Source organism: Rhinopithecus bieti, unplaced genomic scaffold, assembly GCF_001698545.2.
Source record: "Rhinopithecus bieti isolate Rb0 unplaced genomic scaffold, ASM169854v2 scaffold_7673, whole genome shotgun sequence".
NCBI classification, from domain to species: Eukaryota; Metazoa; Chordata; class Mammalia; order Primates; family Cercopithecidae; genus Rhinopithecus; species Rhinopithecus bieti.
Window position 1 is genome coordinate 6,660,958 of NW_016806375.1, and position 23,745 is coordinate 6,684,702.

The following is a 23,745-nucleotide window of genomic DNA, read 5'->3' on the forward strand; positions in this document are numbered from 1 at the left end:
ACATAAGGAATGTGGGAAAACCTCTCCTATTCCTTAAAAAATTATCATTGGTTATCCTCTTCTGAAATAACTGAGAGTCAAGGTGGGAATAGGAGCCTCTGAAGATTATAAATAGCTAAGTATGGAGTCTTGCTTAGAATAGTGCAGTGGCTAGGGCTTTGGGGTCGGACCCATGTATATTGGGATTCTTGCACTGCCACTTCTGAGCTGTGCATTGATGGGCACTTTAGAAATTTTGAGCCCTGGTTTTGTCATAGGCAAAATGAGAATAATAGGATCCCAACCACATAGGGTTGGAAAACTAGGTGAGTAATGCTTGTGAAGCACTTTGCATGGCACCATGCTTCGAATAAACATTCACTAAATGCTAGCCATACTGCATATTGTTTTGTCATTGTTGTTATTTTCTAATACTCTCCAGAACCATGCAGACTCCAAAGTATTGATCAGACAGCATTAGGAATAGATTTGCTATAGCTGTAACAAGCTCCACGAGGACAGGGTCTGTGTCTCAATCAGCACACAGTAGATGCCCAGTGAACATTTACTCAATGAATCCAATATTTTGATGGCCTAGTCTAATCCTTTTATATTAAACATGTAGCAAGTGAGTGTCCAAGAGGTTATTTAACTTAGTTATGGTCACACAACCAGTTGCAGGAAAAAGCATTTTGTGTTAAGTTCACACAATACTAACACAAAGCTTGATGCTTAAGATAAGTGACGGAAGAGTGGCTAAAAGCACAGGCTTGGACAATTTGGGCTCCCCTCCCAGCCCTGTCATTTTCTAGCTGTGGGCCTCTGGGGGAAATTTCTAAACTTTCCTAAGCTTCTGATTCTTCACCTGCGAACAGTGGGGGTGATCACAGTAGCTGCTTTCCAAGGTCATGGTGAAGATGAAATGAACTGATGTGTCTGGTGCTTAGGCACTCGATGTCTGCTGTCTTCATTCATCTGTAACAATCCTGTGGAGTTTCAGGTGCAGTGGTAGGCACAAAGGAGGAAGGTATGGCACAAGAGGGCATGGTGGGACTCTGAAAGCCTCATCCTGTGAACTATTCATGGTTCTGGCCCTGACACTGAGCTTGGGAAGGCTGTGGCATAAGGAGCTGGTGGAGTCCCTTCCCTCTGGGTGCTCACATTCCAAGGACCCCCTCCATGCAAGATGAGGAAACAATATCTTCTAGACAGAGGGTAATAACACAACCCAGGAATCCTGGGTCCCTGCTGTCCCTAGTCAGGAAAAATTTTGTTCCCAATTCCCAAGCTGTCCCCCTCTCGTGTCTTTGCTCTTGGCAGACTTGGGCATCAGAACAGAACTGTCTTTATATCTCCAGTTTATTTAGAACCACTAATAAATTCCATCTATCTTGCTTGGTTTCGTTGAGTCTTAGGGAGGTACAGTGAATTCCAATGATGAGAAAAAGATACAGCAGGAAGAAATGGACTCATCGTTGTTTATAGGTTTTCAATCTTTTAAGTGAGACAGAGAGACTCAGAAACCCAAGATGAGGGGTAATTATTCTGTGGATTGCAAAAAAGTTTTTCAAATAAATTTAGAAACCTATTTAAAATATATCTAAGACTAGACTGCTAAGTGCTTATTGTTCCTGGTGAGTACCCAACTAAGAGTAAGATTATTTTTCTATCTTCTCCTCAAATGACTGAAATCAAAATAAGATGTTAGATAGCAGAAATTAAGCTACCAATAAAAACTACTACCACTTGCTACCTGGTTCACATCCCTAATGCAGCCTGAGTGAAACCTTTAAGCAAGAGGTATTTATCGCAGCCAGTAAGGACACTAGCGCACAGAAGGTCAGATTTATTTAGAGATTGCAAAGATAATGAGTTCATAACAAAAGACAAGTAATTAAATTTCAGCAAGCCACAAGAATAATAAACCCTGCATTGGCTCCTATCAAATTGGGCCCAGTGCTGGCACTTGGACTCGTGATCTCATTCCTGTGTACCTTTCAGACTCTGGAATGTACAAAAATGCTTGGAAACAGCTTGCAAATTACAAATTCATTAAATGCAAAGCAGTAGGAAAATATACTTCTTTTTTCCCCACCTCACTATTTGACCAGCCTCTTTACAGAGATCACGAAGATAACTTATCCTTCTTTGTTTTCAAAGTCAGAGTAAATGCAACTAGCACCATTTAAAATGGAAAAGACCACTGTGAGACTGCGGTTTTATGAAGGGCCTACAATTTTTCTTTTGATTTGCTCAAATTTCCTTTCTTATGTAAAGGAAAATGACCCAATTTCCATCTCATAAAGGCTCCTGTTCTGGAGCAAGAACCAGTGCATTACTTTGAACATTTCTGATCATTATTTTAGAGAGAACTTTCTGCATACTGTGTTTTAACAAACCAGCATATTAGTGGGGTATGACCCACTGTACCAGTGGGGAGGCAAGTCACCCTGGAAAGAAAAGCAGTGTGCTGATCAGATGTGAGCTCAGTGCTTGGGTAGGGCGAAGGAAAGGAAGAGCAGCCTTTCCTGTGACTTTCAAATCCTGCAGGCTTTTGTTTTCTTTCTTTCTTTCTTTCTTTCTTTTTTTTTTTTTTGAGATGGAGTCTCGCTCTGTCACCAGGCTGGAGTGCAGTGGCGCGATCTCGGCTCACTGCAATCTCCGCCTCCCGGGTTCAAGTGATTCTCCTGCCTCAGCCTCCTGAGTAGCTGGGACTACAGGTGTGGGCCCCCATGCCCAACTAATTTTTGTGTTTTTAGTAGAGATGGGGTTTCACCATGTTGGCCAGGATGGTCTCGATGTCTTGACCTTGTGATCTGCCCGCCTCAGCTTCCCAAAGTGTTGGGGTTACAGGCGTGAGGCACAGGGCATGGCCCCTGCAGGCTTTTCTAGGGACACCTCCTTCCAGGCTGTCCTCACACTCTGTTCCTCAGCCTCTTAACTCAGGGACTTTGATGAGCTATTCTTTTTGCCTATCAGAACTCCCTTCCCCTGTCAGCCAGTAACATCCTCTTTAGCTCTCCACTCAATCCTGACTTCCTCAGGTATATCTTCCTTGTCCTCTTCATTGCACCTACTCCTCCCGTTTTATGCCATGGTAGCATCAAGTATCTCTCCCTGTGGCACTTCACATGGTAAGATTTTATATTTACTTACGTATTTTTTTGATGATGGTCACTTTCCCCAACTTAAGCCTGAGCTCCTTGAGTACAGGAAGATTGCCAGCTTTGGCTAGCACCAAACACAGGGCAAATGTTTAAGTATACATGGAACAATAAATTCTTGGAGCAAACTTTATTTTCTTTTAAGAGTTGATAAAGTCTAACAGCTAGTTAGTGTGATTTTAAAACCATGTCTGGCCTTATAGTGGCTCAGTATGGTAAAGAGATGTTTGAAAAAAAAAAAAAATCGAGCAACAAAAGTACCCCAGTACTTAAAAGGAAGTAGAAGCCCAATTTTTCACTTGGCTAGGCTCCCAAATGCTCTATTTTGTTGAACTTGTATCCCTCACATGAATACGGTTGCCAATTTATTTAGTGATGCACATTTTGTAGTTGGTGGATTTTAATTCTAACCTATACATTGAGAAATAATGATAACAGACATTGAGCAACCTAAACCACCTGAGTTTAATTCCTGTTCCCCAATTTCCAAACTGTGTACCTCTGGGGCACTCACGTTAATGACCTGTGCCTCATGTACACCATCAGTAACGTGAGCATATCTACCTCACCAGTGGGAACAGGCCCCAACACATGTGATGTGCCTGGAACAGAGCCTGGCACATAGTAAGCTCTCAGTAAATGTTAGCTATCTCCATTACTCTTCCATTACTACTATATGACATATTCTGCTTTAAGTGATTTACATGTATTATTTACATATATTAAGTTTATTTATTTATTTTTTTTGAGACGGAGGCTCTGTTGCCCAGGCTGGAGTGTAGTGGCCTGATCTTGGCTCACTGCAACCTCCGCTTCCTGGGTTCAAGCAATTCTCCTGCCTCAGCTTCCCAAGTAGCTGGGACTACAGGTGCGTGCCACCATGCCTGGATAAGTTTTTGTATTTTTAGTAGAGACAGGGTTTCATCATGTTAGCCAGGATCGTCTCAATCTCCTGACCTCGTGATCTGCCTGCCTTGGCCTCCCGAAGTGCTGGGATTACAGGAGTGAGCCACTGTGCCTGGCCCATAAGTCTTACAATAAGGTGGATTAGCCCCATTTACACATGTGGAAACTGAGGATGCTAGAACAAGAATACTGGAGGATCTAGTTGTTATGCCTCCCCCAGTTTTCCTTCAGGATGCTTCTTCTGTCTGTGTCCAGATCTGGGTTTACTCTGCAGAGAGGTCACCAGCTCCTCAGGTGAGGCTGGCAGAACTGCCCTTCACTTCCTGGGTTGAGAAATCTGTCCTTCCCCTGCCCACAGACTCTTCCAAGTTGTTGCAAATCTACCCAGCTGGGGCCATCAGGACATCTCCCTTCCTTCCTCTGAATTTACAAGCACTTCTCTGAGTCCAAGTGAAGGCCAAACAGTGGGCAGAATGTAGAAGGAGATGGCGCTGGTTGGACTCGCATTGTTTATCACTAAGACAAACACTTCCTGTTGTCCCAGCTTGGATAGGGAAGCCCACTGTACATGCAGGCTGGAAAAGAATGACAAAGGGACAGAAAAAAAAAAAAAACCCAGCTGCAAAGCCAATGCCTCAATCTTAGTGCTTTCCAAGAGTTAAATATAGCCCCTGTGTGAGGGAGGGCAGGGGTAGTGAGGTCACCTTGGAAGACTTTTGTGTGTGTTAATTACAGCGATTGCAGGAAACTGAATATCCTCTTATGCTGAAGAGAATAGTACAAATTTGACTCCACAGAGTCAGAGAGAAACACAGAAACATTCATGAAGAAGAGAGAAGGCAAAAAACAGTGGGAAGAATTTGGGACTTGGAGGACTCAGTTTGGGCTCTAACTCCTCCCATTTGCCAGTATGTAATTTCGGGTGAGTTATTTAACCCCCTGAGAATCATTTTCCTTGTCTGTAAGAAGGGGCTTAGAAAGCCCATGCACAGGTTTGTGTGAGGGGGAAATGAGGAATGGCTGGGAAAAGGCTGATAAATCGTAGGGATTATTGTTAGAGATGGTAGAGCACCATTCTTCGATGCACAGTTATTTCAGGAAGACAGGGTGGTCATGGGGAGTTTCTGGGAGCCACTCTTCCCAGGAGTCAGGCTAGGATGACAGGCTCAGGGAAGCCCCGCATCCTCAGTGGCCTTCCTCGCATCAGCTCTGCCCAGGTTCCCGTCCTCCACCAGGAGGGCCGTCACTTGGGGCACTTTGTTTCTCAGCTCAGCTCTGGGCCTCCACGGAAGCCATAGCTTCTTCTCCCCAAGCCACTTCCAGACCACACAGGAGGGAGTGGGGGAAGGCCACCCGCTTCTGAGGAAACAGCTTTTGGCTGTGGGACTGGGCTCTCCCAGAATTGTTCCTTTGTCTGCGGATTCCTCCCTGTTGAGCTCACAAAGGAAATGGGTCCAGGAGGAAGTGGAAAACTGTGACACACACGCTCACTCCTCACACAAGATGGCAGCTGTTTCCGCATCCAGCGTCCTGCACCGTCTCCTCCACCAATGGCGTGGGGAAGCAGCGTAGTTCCAGGGAGTAATCTGGGATGCCTGATGGTAAAAGCAGGTAGTATTTTCAAGCGCTAAAGTGATGTTCCAGATGTTGTGCTAAGCATTTTGCATGGATTACCTCACTCCTCATAATTACCCTGTGAGGTAGGTTCTGTTTTTGCCTGTTTACACATGAGCCAAGGGAGGCTCAGAGAGGCACAGTCATTTGTCTAAAGGTACGCAGCTGGCAGGCCAAGATTCAAACCTAGATCTCACTCCAGAGCCTAAGCTTTCAATCGCAGCACTAGCGTACCTTCTGGCCTTCCTCTCATAGGCGTCTCCTACCTACAGACCTTGCTGGAGCCAGTAGTAAGCTCCTCTGACCATTCCCCAATTGCTGTTCATTCACCAGATCGGATATCTGGCCTGAGGCCTAGTGGGACTGGGGATTTCTGCTTTTGAGACGTCTGAGTTTGGGGACCCATCTCACCAATCTCTCTGGGCTGACAGAAAAGCCTCTGACTAGGGGTATGTGGGTTATGTAATCAATAATAATAAAGCTATATAATAATAACAGCCAACATGTATTGAACACTTCCTATATGATGGGTACTGTGCCTTGCACTTTTACTTCTTTTAAAAATACGACCTCATGGCCAGGTGAGGTGGCTCACACCTGTAATCCCAGCACTTTGGGAGGCTGAGGTGGGCGGATCACTTGAGGTCAGGCGATTGAGACCAGCCTAGCTAACATGTACTAAAAATACCAAACAAACAAACAACCCCACATGCCTGTAGTTCCAGCTACTTGGGAGGCTGAGGCAGAGAGTTGCTTGAACCCAGAAGGCAGAGGCTGCAGTGAGCCAAGATTGCACCCCTGCACTCCAGCCTGGGCGACAGAGTGAGATTCCATCTCAAATAAATAAATAAATTAATTTAAAAAATAAAAATAAAACCTCAGGTGGACAAAAATTAATCCGAATCCTTGCTTCATAAGATACTCTCATTATTAGCCCATGCATGCCACATTTTTAGTTATTTATTTATGTAGTTATTTTTGATAATGGAGTAAGCACACACGAACCTACCATTCAAAGCAAAAGCTAGGATCTTGACAATATCTTACACCTAACTTTATGATCCCGCCCTCCTGCCTCCCCTGCCCAGTCTATCATCCTGAATGCTGCATTCACCATGTCCTTGCTTTCCCCTGTATATAGTTTTAGTACAACCAGATGTACTCCTAAAAATATTATTTTAAATTTTTAGTTTAAAAATTTATTAAAAGAATATAGTGCTATAGGTAACCTTTTGTGACTTTTTTCTTTACTATTATGCTGCTAAGATTTATCCATATTGCTGCTTGTTATCGTGTTCATTCATTTTGACTGTTACATGCCATTGTGGGAATATTCTCTGTGCCTAACACTCAGTGCCTGTTACTTCATTTGCTCTTTGCAACAACCCTATATGGTGGGAACTCTCATCCCAGTTTTACTGACAGGAAACTGAGGCCTAGCAAGGTTAAACTTGCCAGAGGCCACAGGAGCCAGGGTTGGAAACTTTCCACATCCCACAGTGCACTGTGTTTTGGTGCTCTGGAGAAAACACAGGCACTGGAGCCAGCATCTCAGGGCTCAAGCCCCAGCTCCACACTTACTGGTTGTGTGACTTTGGGCAAGTCGCTGTGTGTCTCTGAGCCTCAATTTCCTCAACATCAAAGTGGGGTGATCATAACTGCCTTGCCTACCTCTCCAGACCTTTTGTGAGACTCAAGGCTGATGATGCTGGTGAGAAGCAGGAGCACCCTGTATACTGAAGTTTTGTAAATCGGTAAATTGTGATTAATATAAATGTGCCATCCTCTTACCTCCCACTTCCAATCAAACAACATAACTCATCTGGAATTCAGAAGAGACTGAATAGCACCTCAGTCAGAAAGGCAAAGGATTAGGTGGACAATTGGCTTGCAGAAACCTTAGTGTGATCAAGAAATCAGAAAATCATCAACAGATGCCACAGGCTACACTAATAGGAGTATGTGGTTGGCTCTGTTCTATTCAATAGAGTTTAAAACTTTTTTTTTTTTTTTTACTATTTCTGACCTATTTGCAATATCTGAGACCCTACCCTGGTGCGGTTTGTTTGTGGTATTTCCTCTGCATAACCTGTTCTCCAACTGCTACCTCCTGGTTTAGAAGCCACTTCCTCCAGGAGGCTGATCCAGCCTTCCTGGACAGGGGAGGTTCCCCTGTTGTATGCGCCAGAGTAGATGACTTGTTTGATGTCCTTCTCCACTAAACTGTGAATCCATGAGGACTGAGATGATGCCTGACTTCGTATCTGCCCAGTGTTCAGCATAGTAATGGGTACAGAGCAGGTGCACTAAGGAGGGGCTAAGCGACAACCTGGAATTCACAGGAAGGACCACAGAGTAGGGAGGCCTCAGAATTCTGCCTTTGACAGATGTCTCCAAGAACAGAAGGGCTCTTGGGGAGTGGGAGAAGAGAAGGGGTGGAGCAGATGTGCTCCCTGGGGAACTGGGGCTTTGGGGGAGCAGAAATGTACCAGGAGTGACAGTTCCAAGACCACAATATTAGGTTTACTGTATAGAATAACTTTCCAGCAATCTGAACTAAGAGAGGCAGATAGGTATCCCTTTCAAGAGGGATAGAGCCCAGGTGGGATAGTCCCCCATCAGGAAGGCTAGGGAGGAATCAGTACAGTGGGTAGCTGTGGCATTGTGAACCCAGGTGAGACGTGCCCAACACCAAACCTGGGATTTGGCTTCCCTCACCCAGGCAGGTTTCATCATTTCACCAAGCCTGTTTTCTCAATGTAAGACAGGGATAATAAGAGTGCTTACCTCAAAGGGTTGTGGCAAGAAGAAAGGGAGACAATGTATGAAGACTGTATGCATCAAGCCAGGTACATATGAATCATGCTTGTAAGGGTTCATTATGATTACTAATGTTGCTGCGGTTGTCAGTGATGAAAGGAAATCAACCAGACCAGGGCCTAGACTAGATATTCTAGGTGGGAGGCTGAAAGTTGAGCTCAGATGGCCACTCTGACCATCTGCCCAGGTAGGAAGTCTTCCCTCCTTTGCTTCCCTCTCACCTGCAGAAACTATTAAGTGTTAAACCTGGATTTGGTTCTGGGCCAGCCCCCCATGAACCTTCCCCACAGGAATCCACCCCTGAATAGGCTCTAGGAGACCCTGGGGTGATTCCTGCCTCCATCATTGGGGTTGAGGATCCAAGAAAACATTGATCAAAAGTCATGGAAATGGATGTTTTGAGTTTTAAAATGCCGCAAATATCTCTCTGCTTCTGCATTAAACTAACAATCATGTATAATTAACCTAACTCAAAGTGGAAGAGTTTAAAGTTTTATGTATTTCTGCTTTTAAACATCAAGGTGAGTTGGTCTTATAGTCTGCTGCTCACTTGAGATATCTGCTGTATCTCCTAACTGGCCACCTCTTTGCAATCTCTCCCTTTCCATTCTAATGTGAGCTCACTGCTGGCTTTAATAATTTCCCCAAATTGCAACACATCATAATCTCTTCCTGCTCATAACTCATCCACTGCTCCCCAGGGCCCAGGACACCAGTTTTCCTTTGTGACACAGATGATGAAAGATCCTCATGTGCTCCATGCATTCCCTGTGGCTTATCCCCAATGTCTCTGTAACACCATCCCTTTGCAGGATGGGCAGGCAAGGAGCGAGAGTGAAAGTGTCAGAGAGATAACTTGGATAACTTTCTAATTTATTAAGAAAGGCAGTCATTTCTAAACCTGAGTTTTAGGCATTTGCTTTCTTTTTTCAAAAAGTTGACTGCTTCTTATGTGCTGAGTGCTTTTACTATATGAATCCAATGATCCCTCATTGTAGACAGGAGACTGTTATCTCCATTTTTAGTTGAAGAGACAAACTCAGGGGGTTAAACGAAAGGAGTAGAGCCAGGATTCAAACCCTAGGCAACTTGATACCATGGCCAGAGACCTCAGTTCTCGTACTCTCCTGTCTCTATTATTAGTTACAGATTGCAAGTCACACAACCTCTAAGGACAGGGACACACCCAGTTAGCGACTGGGAGAATACGGCCCTACTCTTTGGAAGGACATGGAGGCCCCTTTTCACCTCCACCTGCTCTTCTGGGCTCTTGGCAGGCTGCCCCGCTTTGCTTTCTGAGTACGCTTCTGGGCTCTTCTTTCTATGATTTTCTCCATCTGGAATGCCATCTCTGCAGTACTCCTGGCTAGGAAGTGTCCCTTGAAACTTCTGGTCCTTTATATATTCTCTCTGATGGACACTGACTAGATATGACCTCATGTTCCAGGCATCGGTGACCAAGTTTCACTTTCTCTGCCACATTGGGAGAGAAACCTGGGCTTCCTCTCTGGAACCTCTGAGAGCTGCACCTGGTTGCTGGCTGGAAGTGAGGAAAAGCCATCAGGCTCTCTGACTTCCTGGCACACTTCCAGGAGATCAGTTTTCTTTTTGGGCCAAGTGGAGCTAAAAAAAATCCCCCTTGGTTTTGCATCAGCAGGATCTGCTTTCAGCAAACCCTCCAACAAGAATGGGCAGGAAGAGTAAATATTTATTCTACAAATGAATAAATCTGGTTCCATCTTCAAAAGAAAGTCTTAGTATAAATTATCATAATTTCTCCATTCTAAGATACCACTGATTTGAAGATATTTTCATATTGAACAACAGCTTTTGAAAAAAAAGGGAACAAAACAAATACATGAAGATGTCAATTGTAAGGTATATTCTGAGTTTTAAAAAAATATATCTTTGTATCAATGAAATAAAATATATATGGTTTAATTTAATTTTTATTTTCTTCTTTTGGCTTTGGTGCTGTCAGAAAAAAAAAAATTCTCTAAAACTTTGACTAGGCCACGGTGAAATGTGGGTAGATATCAACAATGTGTCCCGGCCAAGTCCCACCCCTGAACCAGGTGGGCTCCAGGTCAGCAAGGGCACTCCCTGGTCACCGTGCACTAATGGCAGCCCTGAGGCCCTGCAAAGCCAATGGACAGGCTTTCTTCCCAGCAGAAATATGTCTGTGTTCTGCTGATACCTGGTAACCACATTAGTGACATGTGGAAAGCCAAATGGGAACCCGTACTCCTTGTATCTGTTTCCCCAGTTGGAGAATGAATGAGATAGGATTAGATAAGTGGTTTCCTAATGCTCTTCTGCTGAAGCCTATGGGATCTGCATAGCTTCCTTAGGTACTGCCCCGGGAGTAAGAGGGATAGAATGGGCTGTGCTCAGTCTTCTCATTCCCACTTCACCCATAGCAGCTCTGTTGCTTAAGATTTTGTTTGCAAAAGGTTTCTGAGGCCAAAAGTAGTTTGAAAAACACTGGTAAATGGCATTCTGGGGTCCTCCCAGCACTACTCTTGAATACACACTCTCGTATGGTTTAAGGACAGTGCTTCATTCCTTGGTTTGGACACACCCTCAGAATCCTTCTCACCACAATGCTCCAGGGAGACACTCCCAGTCTCTCTACAGCCTAATCCAGGTGTTGGCCAACTTTTTCTGTAAGGGACAAGATACTACATATTTTAGGCTTTTTTGGCCTCTGTTTCAACTACCTAGCTCTGTCCTTATAGTGAGAAAGTAGCCATAGACAATATATAATGAACAGGTGTGGCTGTGTCCCAAGAAAATTTTCTTTACAAAGACAGGTGGCAGGCCAGATTTTGCCCTTGGGATGAGGTCTGCTGGTCCCTGCACTATAATGCTTCAACCTTAATGGTGAAGGAACTGAAGCCCAAGGGGGAATTAAAGAACTGGGTTAGGATCCTTATCTCCCGGCAGTGAATTGCTTCCACCACACTATGCTACTCACTTAGCTGTGACTCTTGCCCTAAGTTGAACTGCAGGCATCTGGTGACTACATAGTTGAGGGAATGGCGCCTGGAAAAGGCACGTGTTCCATTTCTCTCTCCCAGGAGATCAGTTTTCCTCTACGTTCTTAGAAGGCTATAAAAAGCCCCCAAGTTTGCCTCCTGTGAGGAGTGCTGTCGGTCAATTCCCTAGAACTGGTATGACTGCAATGTGGTGCCACATTCTGCCTCCGCCACAGCCTGACAGCTGTGCCAGGGAGGAGAATCACGCCAGACCAGCTCTGCACCTCCACTCCCTACTTGGGGCAAGGCTGGGATTCCCCAAATGGAATTTAGATGGAGGATAGACCCCGGCTGGGACCTCCTGGGTCAGCCTCTTTGTTAATTCCAGGACCAGGAGAATGAGAGCTTCATGAATGCTGAATACCAGAACTCCAAGGGCCACAGTGGGAAGAATGTGAAGGGTAAGAAATAAAACCTCATGCAGGCTGCCTGGCTATACCCCTTCATCGATAAAGGATGTTCCCTAGAATTACTCAGACCCCCTTTTCCTCCTCGTCTTCTTGGCACCCTCCTTGTCCCTACTTAGAAATCTTTACCTAGTTAGCCCATCTTACCTAGCAAGTCCCTCGTATAGCGAACCTGGGTATAACCCTCCAACATTCATGGAGAAGCAGCGGAGAGCAATGGTAAAGAACCCAGGTATGGAGGTGAGTTGGGTTGCATAAATAAATAGACCATTCAAAGCCTCGGTTTCTTCATGTATAAAATGGGAATATGACAGTATCTATTGAGTCATGGTGGACTTTCAGCAATAAGTACACTTGACTGTAACTATTAAGCATTTGCTGTGTATTAGACACTGGGAATATGACACAGAAGATAGTCCTAGTCCTCAGAACTCATACACACATAAAACGGATATTTCAGCAAGTGTGGTGAAAACTTCTAAAAGCCCAGTCTGAGGTGGGTGGTGGTAACCCAAAGTCAGGGGAAATCTAGAGATGGATGTGGCAGGAAGATGACACTAAGCTGCATCTTTCAGGAAGGGGGAAGAGCAGAGTCATCTGTTTGAACCTTAGTTATTGCATCTGTCCAATGGGGAGAATGTCTCTGCTGTCTACTTCACAGGGCCATCACCGGGTCAAGAGATGCCACAGAAGAGAAACTCAGGACTGGAAGGGTCTCCAGAAAAATGGACTTTAGTGGGTCAATTCTCTGTCTGGTGAGTCCCCCATTACACAGGTTCCTTCTTGCCCATAGCAACCCCACCCCCCACCACACTGTGAACAGCTGCTAAGTGACAGCGTGTATGATCACATGGGCAGGGGTTGCCCAGCCTCTGCACAAAGCACTCTGTGTATGATGTGCAATGTCCCTGAAGCTAAGCTGAAATGAAGATAACTGTTGAATGTCAAAGTGCTTCTAAAAGTTGAAAACTTTATAAAAATGTATTTTCTTATAACATGGAAGTGAGCGGCTGAGCCAAGGCTTGGATGTGGGTGTTCTGCTTCCACGTCCAGAACCATTTCCATTCTGGCACTCTGTGCTGGGATATTTATTGGAGGCTGGAGTTCATATCACCTGGGAGTCCATGGTGGAGGGCAGGAGAGGGGAGGGGAAGGAGAAGCCAAGATAAACACAATGCATCTCTGAAGGTCCATTTTGTAAAAAGATATTTTGAGAGGGTGACAGAAGGGGTCAGATATATTACGGATGCTAATAAAAAATTTGCATGGCTTTTTAAAGATAAAATGAGACATTTCATGCTTTCAGAGTTTGCTTTGGGTAACAGACCCAGACCCTAGGGTCCCATTCATTTGAAGAGTGTGAAAGACAGAACTAGAAGCAGGTGTTTGAGCAAGGTCAAGGGTCAAGATAAAAGCAGTGCATGAAAACAGTAATTATCACCCTTGTGTGAACATCAGAATCACCTGGGGGATTTGCAAAAAAAGAAAAAAAAAAAGCAGATTCCTAAACCTCTGACCCACTGATCAAATCTTTGTGGGTGTATTTTCAGTAGGCTCCATGGGGGTGATTCTCAGCCCAGCTGGTTTTGAGAACCACTGCTTTAGATAAATAGGGAGTGGTCCTTAAGGCAGGCCGGAGAAGGCAAGAGCAGAAACAGGAAGCTCCTATCCGAGGCAACAGGATACAGAAGCCATCCAAGATATATTTCCCAATAATAGTCAACAGGATTTGGGATTTGATTGTATAAAGGACGAAGGCAAAGGAAATGATGGATAATGATGAAGTCTACATTTCTGTCCCTAAAATGAGAATCACTGACGTGGAGAATCCTGGAGTTGAAAGTGGCCATATCCAATTTCTACTCCGTGAATTTTGTACTCTCACTTTCACTTATTCATCATCTCAACAGACATTTACTGAGCACCTACTATGCATCAAGCAATACACTAGGTCCTGGGGAAAGGGCAGAGAGCAAGGAGAGAAGAGCCCTGCCCCAACAGAGCTCATATGAACAGCTAATTCAAGCCCACAGTGAACTGTGATTGTGAAAATGTCAATTCATGAGAAGTGCAGGGTGCTCTGAACATCTAAAACAGGTATGTACCTTGGGAGATTAGGAAACATTGCCCTGAGGAAGTCATATTTGAGCAGTGAGCTAAGGAAGAGCAAGGGTGAACCAGGTGAAGGCACAAAATATTCAAAGCTGCAAGGAGTAGGGTCAGTGTGAGGAGAGCCCAGGGCAAGAGGTAGGGGGGGTCCAAAGCGAGCTGGCAAAGTGGGCGGAGAGCAGACAGGGCAGGCCTGAGGCACCACAAGGACAGTAGCTGATGTTTTACAAATAGTGAGAAACCACTGAAGGGTTTAAGCATGATCAGACCAATAGCTGTAAACAACTGTCCTTAATTGCATCAGGCGGTCTCCCCAAATTCCATCCTTAAGCATAGATAATTCATAAGTCCTATTAAAAGCTATAATAGGCTGGGCACGGTGGCTCACGCCTGTAATCCCAGCACTTTGGGAGGCCGAGGCGGGCGGATCATGAGGTCAGGAGATCGAGACCATCCTGGCTAACACGGTGAAACCCCATCTCTACTAAAATGCAAAAAATTAGCCGGGCGTGGCGGCGGGCGCCTGTAGTCCCAGCTACTTGGGAGGCTGAGGCAGGAGAATGGCGGGAACCCGGGAGGCGGAGCTTGCAGTGAGCTGAGATGGTGCCACTGCACTCCAGACTGGGCGACTGAGCAAGACTCTGTCTCAAAAAAAAAAAAAAAGCTATAATATACTGTACATTTAAATAAAAAAAGAATGCTTTAGGTTGAAATATACACTTCTAGAAGTCCTATTCTCTGCAGTGCACAAAAGGGTCAAACTGTGAAAGCTTCTTGAATTTTACGTGAGAGTAGTCCTTAAGCTACATATTAAGCCATTCTGTGGCTTCCCTGATCAGTGGCCACTCAAACTTTGACTCATTATGTCCCTAGGCAACTTGTATTCTACCATTAAACAGTTCTTTTCATTCGTATGCTTCTTTTAGATTGAGTTCAAACTGGCCTCTGTTTAATCTCCTTCTGGAGAAACTTTCTATTACCTCTTCTACAGGACAATGAATTTAAGAACTGATTCACGTCCCCCCTTCAACTTTAGTCGTGTTCACAAACCTCCCCATTTCCTTCAATAACTTCTTATGTGGTTGAGTTGTTAGCATAAAAAGAGAAACAGGAAGGGTCATCTGATTTGGTGGTGAATAAGATGAATTCAAAACTGGGTCACCCAAAGGCGGAGTTGACCTTGGATTGGAAATATACTATAGGCAGCAGTTCATGAGGGACTGGAGGCCAAATTGTGGCTGGTGATGGACATCTGAGAGTTAGTCACATAAAAGGGTTTGGTTCTTCACAGGAGTGAGTATAGCGAGAGGGCTGAGGTGGTCAGGAGATCAGGGGAGAGAGGGGCAAGAGCATTAAAGAAGATAAGAGACAGAGCAACAGGGAAGATAGAGCAAGTGGGAGAAGATGGGAAATAACAATTAATGAGCACCTACTATGGGCCAGGCACTGGGAGCTGGGCAAATATGACTGCATTTCAGTCTCCCAACTGTGGGTTTCATTCTTCTCGCTTTACAGACTGAGGAAAGAACTTGGTTGGGTAACTTGTCTTAGGGTGGGAGAGACCCAGAGGCTATCAGCAACTATAACAGTGGGATGGGGCAGGGAGAAGGCAGAAAAGGCTTCCTGGAGGGATGAGGCAGTGGTCATTTAACCTAGACTTATTCCCAAATCCGTGATTTTCCCATCTGCAAATTGGGAGAATACATCAGAAAGGAGGAGAGGCTCAACAGAGCTAGAGGCCAGGAGATGGGATTCCATGGAGGTGGAAGGCTAGACTTTGGTCCAATGGAAGTGGAAGCCATTTGTGATACTTCAGAGAGGGCTCTCAGTGGAGTGTGTGATTGGAAATGAGGCTGCAGGAGGTGAAAGGAGTGTGCGGGAGAAGTTGCTGACCATTTGTTTGAGAAGTTTGGCCGGGAAAGGAAGGAGGAAAATGCTGGGGTTTGGTGGGGGGGTGTTGCACACAGATGGGTTCACTTTTTTGTTTGGTTCTGAGGTTTTCTTGAAGATTAAGAAGGGTATGAGAAGGTGATGGTATCTAAAACCAGGATTGTTTTTCTGGACCAAAGATGAGAATGGAGTAACGATATGTTCTTGGCAGAGGGTGGGAGGGAGGAACTTACTTGGCAGGATGCTCACTCATGTGAAAATGGGAGTTTGAAACTGATATTTGAGGGATAGGCTGGCAAAACTTTGACAAAAGTGGAGAAGCCAAATAGCTTCTGCAGGAGACAAAGAAATGGAAGCAGTGCCCAGTGACCACGAGAAGCCTCCACAGGGAACAGAGTTAAGTCATATGGCCCCGTATGACTACTTACACCCATTGCAGAGTGTGGTTAAATTCTGAGTGCTAGACTACATGTATTACTTTTCCCATGACATTCCAAATGAAGACACTGAAGGGTCAGAGAAAGTGACTTGCCCAAGGTCATACAAAAAGTTGCAGTTAAAACTCAAACCCAAGTTTGTCCATTCTCTGAACCACTTAGTTCCACTGAGTCCCAACACTGACAAAGATGACCTCATGAAATATGTTTGGATCAAAAAGATGATTCAAATATGGTTAAGGGTTCCTTTCAAAAGACCATTACCATAGAAGGAGTAGGAAATGAACTTGGATGTCAGGGAAGAGGTATGTCTGCATGGAAATTCACAGCCTTGGGGACAGAAGTTGGGTCTTGAGTCACTGCAGGGGGAGCTCATCATATGGATTAGCTACAGGCTGCTTGGTCACTGTAGGGAAGACATGGCCTTCCTAATTCAGATCTCAAAAGCTGGTTCAATGGAGGCAAGACACAGACAGAACGGATTCTTAGATCACCTGTTGAGCAATGAAAATGTCATTCCATGAAGAGAAGAACATCAGATCGTTTCTTGAGTTGCCCAGTAAACAACATGATCTCGCCAAGAACACAGAATGCAGCAAAAGAAACTCCTGTCTTGGTCCAATGGAAGTGGAAGCCATTTGTGATCCTTCAGAGAGGGCTCTCAGTGGAGGGTGTGATTGGAAACGAGGCTGCAGGAGGTGAAAGGAGTGTGCGGGAGGAGTTGCTGACCATTTATTTGAGAAGTCTGCCCAGGAAAGGAAGGAGTAGTTGAACTGTAGTAGTTGAAAAAGAACCAGTTGTGAAGGGGAAAGGAAAGGAACCTCGGGGGAAATCAATCACTCCACATGAACCTGGGAGATCAGACATAATGCTGGACATTAAGAAGGCAAATTTTTAAAAATCAGAAAAAATTCAGACCATAGCCTTAAAGAGATGATGGTTCAAGAAGAATGAAAAGTTCGCAAAAGCGAAACTGTGATGACATAGCCACAGTCAGTAGGCTTGAATAGAGAGAATATATAACAGAAAATGAACATTTCAGTCTCTCAGATATGTCGTTTGGACAGTGGTCCAGTTATTGAAGGTCATAAGTGGATTTCCAAGAGACAAGTACCATAAGGGATCACTGTGATACAAACAAGATTATAACCTGTTCCCTGTCTTTGAGTTGTACACAAAGCTGTCTAACTCAGTACTTAAAACAGAGCAGGGACTCAAAAAGCAACAAGAGAGTTGCAGTAGCTTATGGAAGAAGAAAGTGAAGTTCTATAAAGCAGTCTTATTAATGATGAGTGTGGTAAAAAAAATTGTAATTATTACAATAGCCAGGATTTATTGAGTGGATCCCCTATGAAAGGTATTATTTGTAGGTTATTTATAACAAATCCAAGAAATAGGTGTTATTGGTATCCATAATTTATCCTCATCTGCGGGTGGCACTATTTGCTTTACATGTATGATGTGGGAGATGATAGGGACAGAGAGTTAATTAACTTGTCCTGTAGAAGGTGGTGTCCATAGACATTGGCTTTGGCTGATGGTTGATTGTCTTCGTATAGTATTTGTGAATCAGGAAACCCTCTGGAAGGATTGCCATTATTATCTAAGTGGTTTCTATATCTGTTACTGTGTTATATGAATCCTTTTCTCCCTGCATGGGAAGACACATATCCTGTTAGAAGAGAAATTCTACCTTCCAAGTTTGTTTCCATTCTCAAGTCACTTGACTTTGATGCTGAGCTTTTTATGCCCAGTATATTAGCAGCAATTGCTATGAAATATCTGAATAGTGCAGCTTAAGTGCCATGGAGATATCTGGGGCCTGAAGCAGGAAGATTTGGCATCTAGGTTCTGCTCTAAGGCTTGGGCAGGTCACCTGCCACCAAAGAGGCAGTCAGCAGCAAGCTTAAGATCAGGACTTTGATATGGAGACAGCTGGGTTTGAACCCCAGCTCTGTGTCTCACATGAGGAATGAATGATTGAGCAAATTAATGTCAGTGACCTAAGCTTATTGTTATGGACTGAATTGTGTCCCTCCCAAACGCATATGTTGAAGCCCTAACCCCAAGTGTGACTGTATTTGGAGACAGGGTCTTTATGGAGGTAATTAAGGTTAAACGAGGTTGTAAGGGTGGAGCTCTAATCCAGTAGGACTGGTGTCCTTATAATAAGAAGAGACACGAGAGATCTTTCTCTGGATGCACAGAGAAGAAGCCATGAAAGGACAAGGCAAAAAGTGTCCCTACAAGCCAAGAAGAGAGGTCCCACCTGACACTAACCCTGACTGCACCTTGATCTTAGATTTCCACCATCCAGAACCGTGAGAAAATTAATTTCTGTTGTTGCAGCCACCCAGTCTGTGTATTCTGTTATTGCGGCTCTCGCTGGCTAATACCCCAGTCGAGCCTGCTTTCCTCTGAGGTATGATTCATAATAGTCCCAGCTCATAGGCCCCATCCTATGGGTTGTTCTGAGAGGAGCTACATGAGAAGCTGAGGACAGTGCCTGGCACATGTCAAGAGTTTGATGATTTCAGTTATTATCGTGAATACTGATGCGTGGTTTCCTCCCCAGTCAGCTGGGCATGATAGTCCCAGTCAGCTGGGCATGACACATGGTAGGCAGGAGGCTGAAATGAGACCTGTGCTTCTTAAGCCTTCCCTGATGACAGAAGAGAGTGCACACCTGCCTGGGAACAGGGGTACAAGAAAGGTCTTCTAGAATACTTTTTTTTTTTTTTTTTGAGACGGAATCTCTCTCTCTCGCCCAGGCTGGAGTGCAATGGCTCGATCTCGGCTCACTGCAACCTCCACCTCCCAGGTTCAAGCGATTCTCCTGTCTCAGCCTTCCGAGTAGCTGGGATTACAGGTGCCCGCCACCACGCCCGGCTAATTTTTGTATTTTTAGTAGACGTTGGGTTTCACCATGTTGGGCAGGCTGGTTTCGAACTTCTGACCTCAAGTGATCCCCCCACCTTGGCCTCCCAAAGTGTTGGGATTACAGGCGTGAGCCACCGCGCCCAGCCTGGAATACTTGTTGAAGTCTCACGTTTTATCTTAAAAATGCATGCAGATTTTGCATTCTGATTCATAACATAGTTGTGTTTGCAATTATTTATCAGAGTAGAGAACTGAGGATCCAGTCAGTTAAACTGATCTTGTGTGCCCAGCCACAAGACCACTTTACTTGAGATGGCCTTTGTAGGTCACCAAGAACTGATCTGAGTATACTTACTACCGTTCTCCAACTGATTACTTGTACAGCAATGTTGATTTTTAAAAAGAGAATACTACTAAGTATTGCTGTACAAGTAATCAGTTTGAGGTGCACTATAAAATGTGTTGTAGTTTACTAATTAAACCACTGCTGGAGCTCCTCAGTGTGCGGTGTCAGCAGATTGATCATAATAGATCCACTCCTTGCCTTCCTGAAGCTTACTTCCGGGTAGGGAGGCCGACACTAACTACGATGATAACTACGTCATAAAGTTGTGACAAGAGGTGTGAAGGAAGATAGTAGGTTAGAAAAGCCTGCAGGAAGAGAGCCTGTCAGAGCCCTCCTAGGCTCTCAGCACCAAGGGATTCCCGGGAAGTCTGACTTCCTAGGAAGAGTGCTCTGGAGGCAGCCTTCTGACATGGAGGTGTTGGTTACCAAGCATTTAAAGTGAAGTGAACTATTGTCACTGCCTTAGGATGACACAGTGCACTTTCCACAAGCCTGGGTAGGCCTAGGTATGGATTTTTGTACTGGGGATCAGACAGGGTGGTATTTAAAAACTGGTGGGGAGGGGAGTGGTGGAGAGGTGGGGAGGTGGGGGGCGGGTAGGAGTGTGAAGGGGAGGAGGGATGGTGGTATTTGCTTTAGACCTATGATGTGGGAGGTGGGAACAGCAGGACTGAGGGGTGTGAGAGGTGCCTCTTCTCTCTGTTTTTCCTCCCTGATGTACACTCTGCACACTTGCCTAGAAATCAGTTAACAGGTGAGAACTGCTTTACAAATCTAGGCCTCAGTTGCTAAAGAACCAAATACAGAAGCCCCCTCTCTTTTCTGCTTGCCCTTCCCAGTCCCTGAAGGAGAAGGTTAATGCAGTATTTTGTGTTGGGGAGGGGCAGGTGAAGTTGAACTGGAAGCCAGGAGTCCCCTCTGGCCCTCTGAGCTCGCCAAGCCTGACTTCCCGTGTAACAGTAAGGAAGGTTACCCCTCACCTGCTCCCGGCTCATCCCTGCCCCAGTGCCTCCTAATTGCTCCCATGCCCCTGTTCTTTCCTTTTCTTTCTCCCTTGGGGGGCTCAGCACAGCAAACAGGCAGATGGGGGAGAGGTGTGGGAGTATCGTGGGGAGGGGAAGGAATTTTCCTTTATTAATAACAACAACGCTTCGCCTGTTGGCACAGCACTCACTAGTTTATCTAGTGCCTTCATACCTGTGATCTCTTTGGATTCCAGAGGTGCAGACTGAAACCCTGGGGTTCTGATTCCCAGTCTTTGACACTGTTCACGTGTCCACAGGCCACTTCTTTACAGACACACACATGCCAATTAGGCCATTGCCAAAGGCCATGTCTAGACTTTACTTAAAATGTGCGCTGCCGGCCGCGGTGGCTCACGCCCATAATCCCTGCACTCTGAGAGGCCGAGGCCGGCGGATCACCTGAGGTCAGGAGTTGGAGACCAGCCTGGCCAACATGGTGAAACCCGGTCTCTACTAAAAATACAAAAATTGGCAGGGTGTGGTGGCGCATGCCTGTAATCCCAGCTACTCGGGAGGCTGAGGTAGGAGAATTGCCCGAACCCGGGAGGCGGAGGTTGCAGTAAGCCGAGATCGCGCCACTTCACTCCAGCCTGGGCAACAAGAGCGAAACTCAGTCTCAAACAACACAAAACAAAAAGAAAGATGTGCGCTAGCCCCCTACCAATGCTGCCCTCTTGGCTCAATTCCAGTAAGTCCCCTCCATTTCTGTGAAACGTCTACCAAATACACTGGAAAACAGTCAGCAAGGTGGAGACCATCTAGTCCAACTTTGTCGCTGGTCCAGAGAGGAGGGCCTGGGCGGAGGACACAGCTGGTCCGGGATAGAACCACCCCCGCCTCCTCCCTCCCTCGCGCACACATGCACAGGCGCGCCTGCTCCCGCGCTCCTCCTTCTCCTAATGCCCTAGGCAGCTGCAAACTTAGGTCCCCTGTGGCTTCTCCCCAGGGACTGCCCACGGCGGGTGTTTCGGGAGTTGAACCTGGAAACCTTGTTTTCCCCTTTAGAGTGGAATGGGGTCGGAGGAGCTCGCTGTCCTCCGGAATCTAGAGGGGGATCTTTTATGAAGTTACAAATCCTTAGCCTATGAAAACTGATTTCACACGCGAGAGGCGAGTTGGCCCCAGGACACAGGCATTGACACCAGGACACAGGCATTGACACGCACCGGGTTGTCCCGGCAGCAGGAGGCACCTGTGCACCAGCGCCGCGTCTCCCAGTTCCCTCCGAGCGTTCCTCAGCCCCCGCCCCACCGCCCGCCTCTCTCCCTCCTCCTCTCCAGCTTCAGATCGCCCGGTCTCCCTTTCTCGCCCGGCGCAGCAACAAGTGCGGGCGTCGCGGCCCCTCTTACCCCGGCCTCGGTCCATGGCGCCGGCCTGGTCCCCGGGGAGCGGGCCGCAGGGCGCGGGGGCTCCGGCGCGGTCGGTGGCGGCGGGCACGCTGAGCTCTCAGGCCTGCCCAGCGGCCAGAGCTCTCCGCGGTCCCCTCCCCCGAGACAGGATGGGCTCGGCGGGCCGCCCCGGGCCCGCCCGCGCCCGGCCCCTCAGCGCCGCTCCCGGAATAGACCCGAGCACGCCTCGCCCCCTGGGCCGCGGGCCGCTGTCCCGTGGTGCCGCACACGCCCGCGCCGCGCCCTGCAGCCAGCTCGCTCTCCGCTGCGCTCCCGCTTGGGCTTGGAGGACCTGCTTCCCAGTCCGCACGCGTTTGTTCCCGCGCCCGCGCGGCCCGCCCCAGCCCGAACCCAGGCTATGTGCGGCTTTGCTTGCACTCGGCTAGCGATGGGGTCTTACCACCGCTCCCCTCAGCCCGTTCCATTCCTGAATGCGGAGACCGTTGGAGTCCTTTTTTATCCTATGGAATCAAAACTCCCTTCCCTGCAGCCGCCACCCATTTCCAGGCTTTGGGCTTGTCTTCTCCATTCGCCGCGGGTCTTTCTGGAGCACCTTCTAAGCCAGACAGTGGGCCCGCGGCGATGCGGGTGCAATGTCAGTGGTGTTGCGAAAGAGGAGTTAAATAGTAACAAAGATCTTCAGAAAGAAAAGCGTCTACGAAAGGGAGAAAGAGAGGCTTCTGAAAGGTGGGCAAGGGCTTGGGACACTTTCAACTTTTGAGGTTCCTTGTGTACTAAAACGTGAAAGTATACGAGGATCTGGGAGAATTCAGAAAAAGAATAGAAAAATGAATAACACGTGAAAACATGCAAAACAGTGATTAAAATGTGGAAATGAATACTTTTAGCATACAAAATACAGTGCAATGTAAGTGTACTTTTCGCAAGATTGTAGAAAATATTGCTATGACCAGTGTGGAACAGTAATGGGATCTAAGTTTAAAGCTGTATGAAGAATGTCAACTTCTTCACCTTATTAGTATATCTTGTGAAAATAGGTCTCATTCATTTATAGACAATATCAAATGTCTGACTTTAAGACTCTTCATAAAGTCCAGGACCAATTGTTATCCTAGACACTGCTCCTCCCACCACGGGCCAGGCCATGGTTTTCAGCTTTGAGCTGGCCACCGTTCTCTACTTAGAACATTCTGGAACGGGGAACACCCACCACAAAGGTATGGAGTCAAGAAAAGGCCTGGGAAAGACCAGCCTATATTTTCCTGGACTGGGAATATTTTCTTTCTTTTCTTTTCTTCTTCTTTTGTTTTTCTTGAAAAGTCTTGCTTTGTTGCCGAGGCTGGAGTGCAGTGGCGCGATCTCGGCTCACTGCAACCTCCACCTCCCAGGTTCAAGCAATTCTCCTGCCTCAGCCTCCTGAGAAGCTGGGATTACAGGCACCCACCACCATGCCCTGCAAATTTTTGTATTTTTAGTAGAGACGGGGTTTCACCTTGTTGGCCAGGCTGGTTTCGAACTTCTGACCTCAGGTGATCTACCTGCCTCGGCCTCCCAAAGTGCTGAGTTTACAGGCACGAGCCACCATGCCTGGCCGGGAATATTTTCTCTATTGCTTTTATGGGCAAATTAAAATCAACATTGTTTTCAAATATTGCATCAATAATTTATTTAGTGTGTATATGTACGAGCACTCAGACCAAACATGATGTCGTGAACAATGTATGAAAACTTGTGCATGGCTCTCGTTCTGTTAGTTTGATGCAAAAGTAATAGTGGTTTTT

The 23,745-nt window shown here is 46.2% G+C and overlaps 1 protein-coding gene across 2 annotated transcripts in view; it reads right to left on the reverse strand.

The window, feature by feature from the left end:
• AFAP1L1 (actin filament associated protein 1 like 1) overlaps positions 1-22,502 on the reverse strand; it is a 68,166-nt gene extending 45,664 nt beyond the window's left edge. Inside the window, exon 1 of one of the 2 annotated variants that reach the window (XM_017875823.1) lies at positions 22,404-22,502. In XM_017875823.1, the coding sequence (XP_017731312.1) occupies positions 22,404-22,428 (25 nt within the window). In that variant the 5' untranslated portion in view covers positions 22,429-22,502. Of the gene's footprint in view, positions 1-21,964; positions 22,129-22,403 lie in introns of those variants that run through there. The other variant, XM_017875824.1, reaches the window with a different exon arrangement.
• Positions 22,503-23,745: the final 1,243 nt, after the last annotated feature.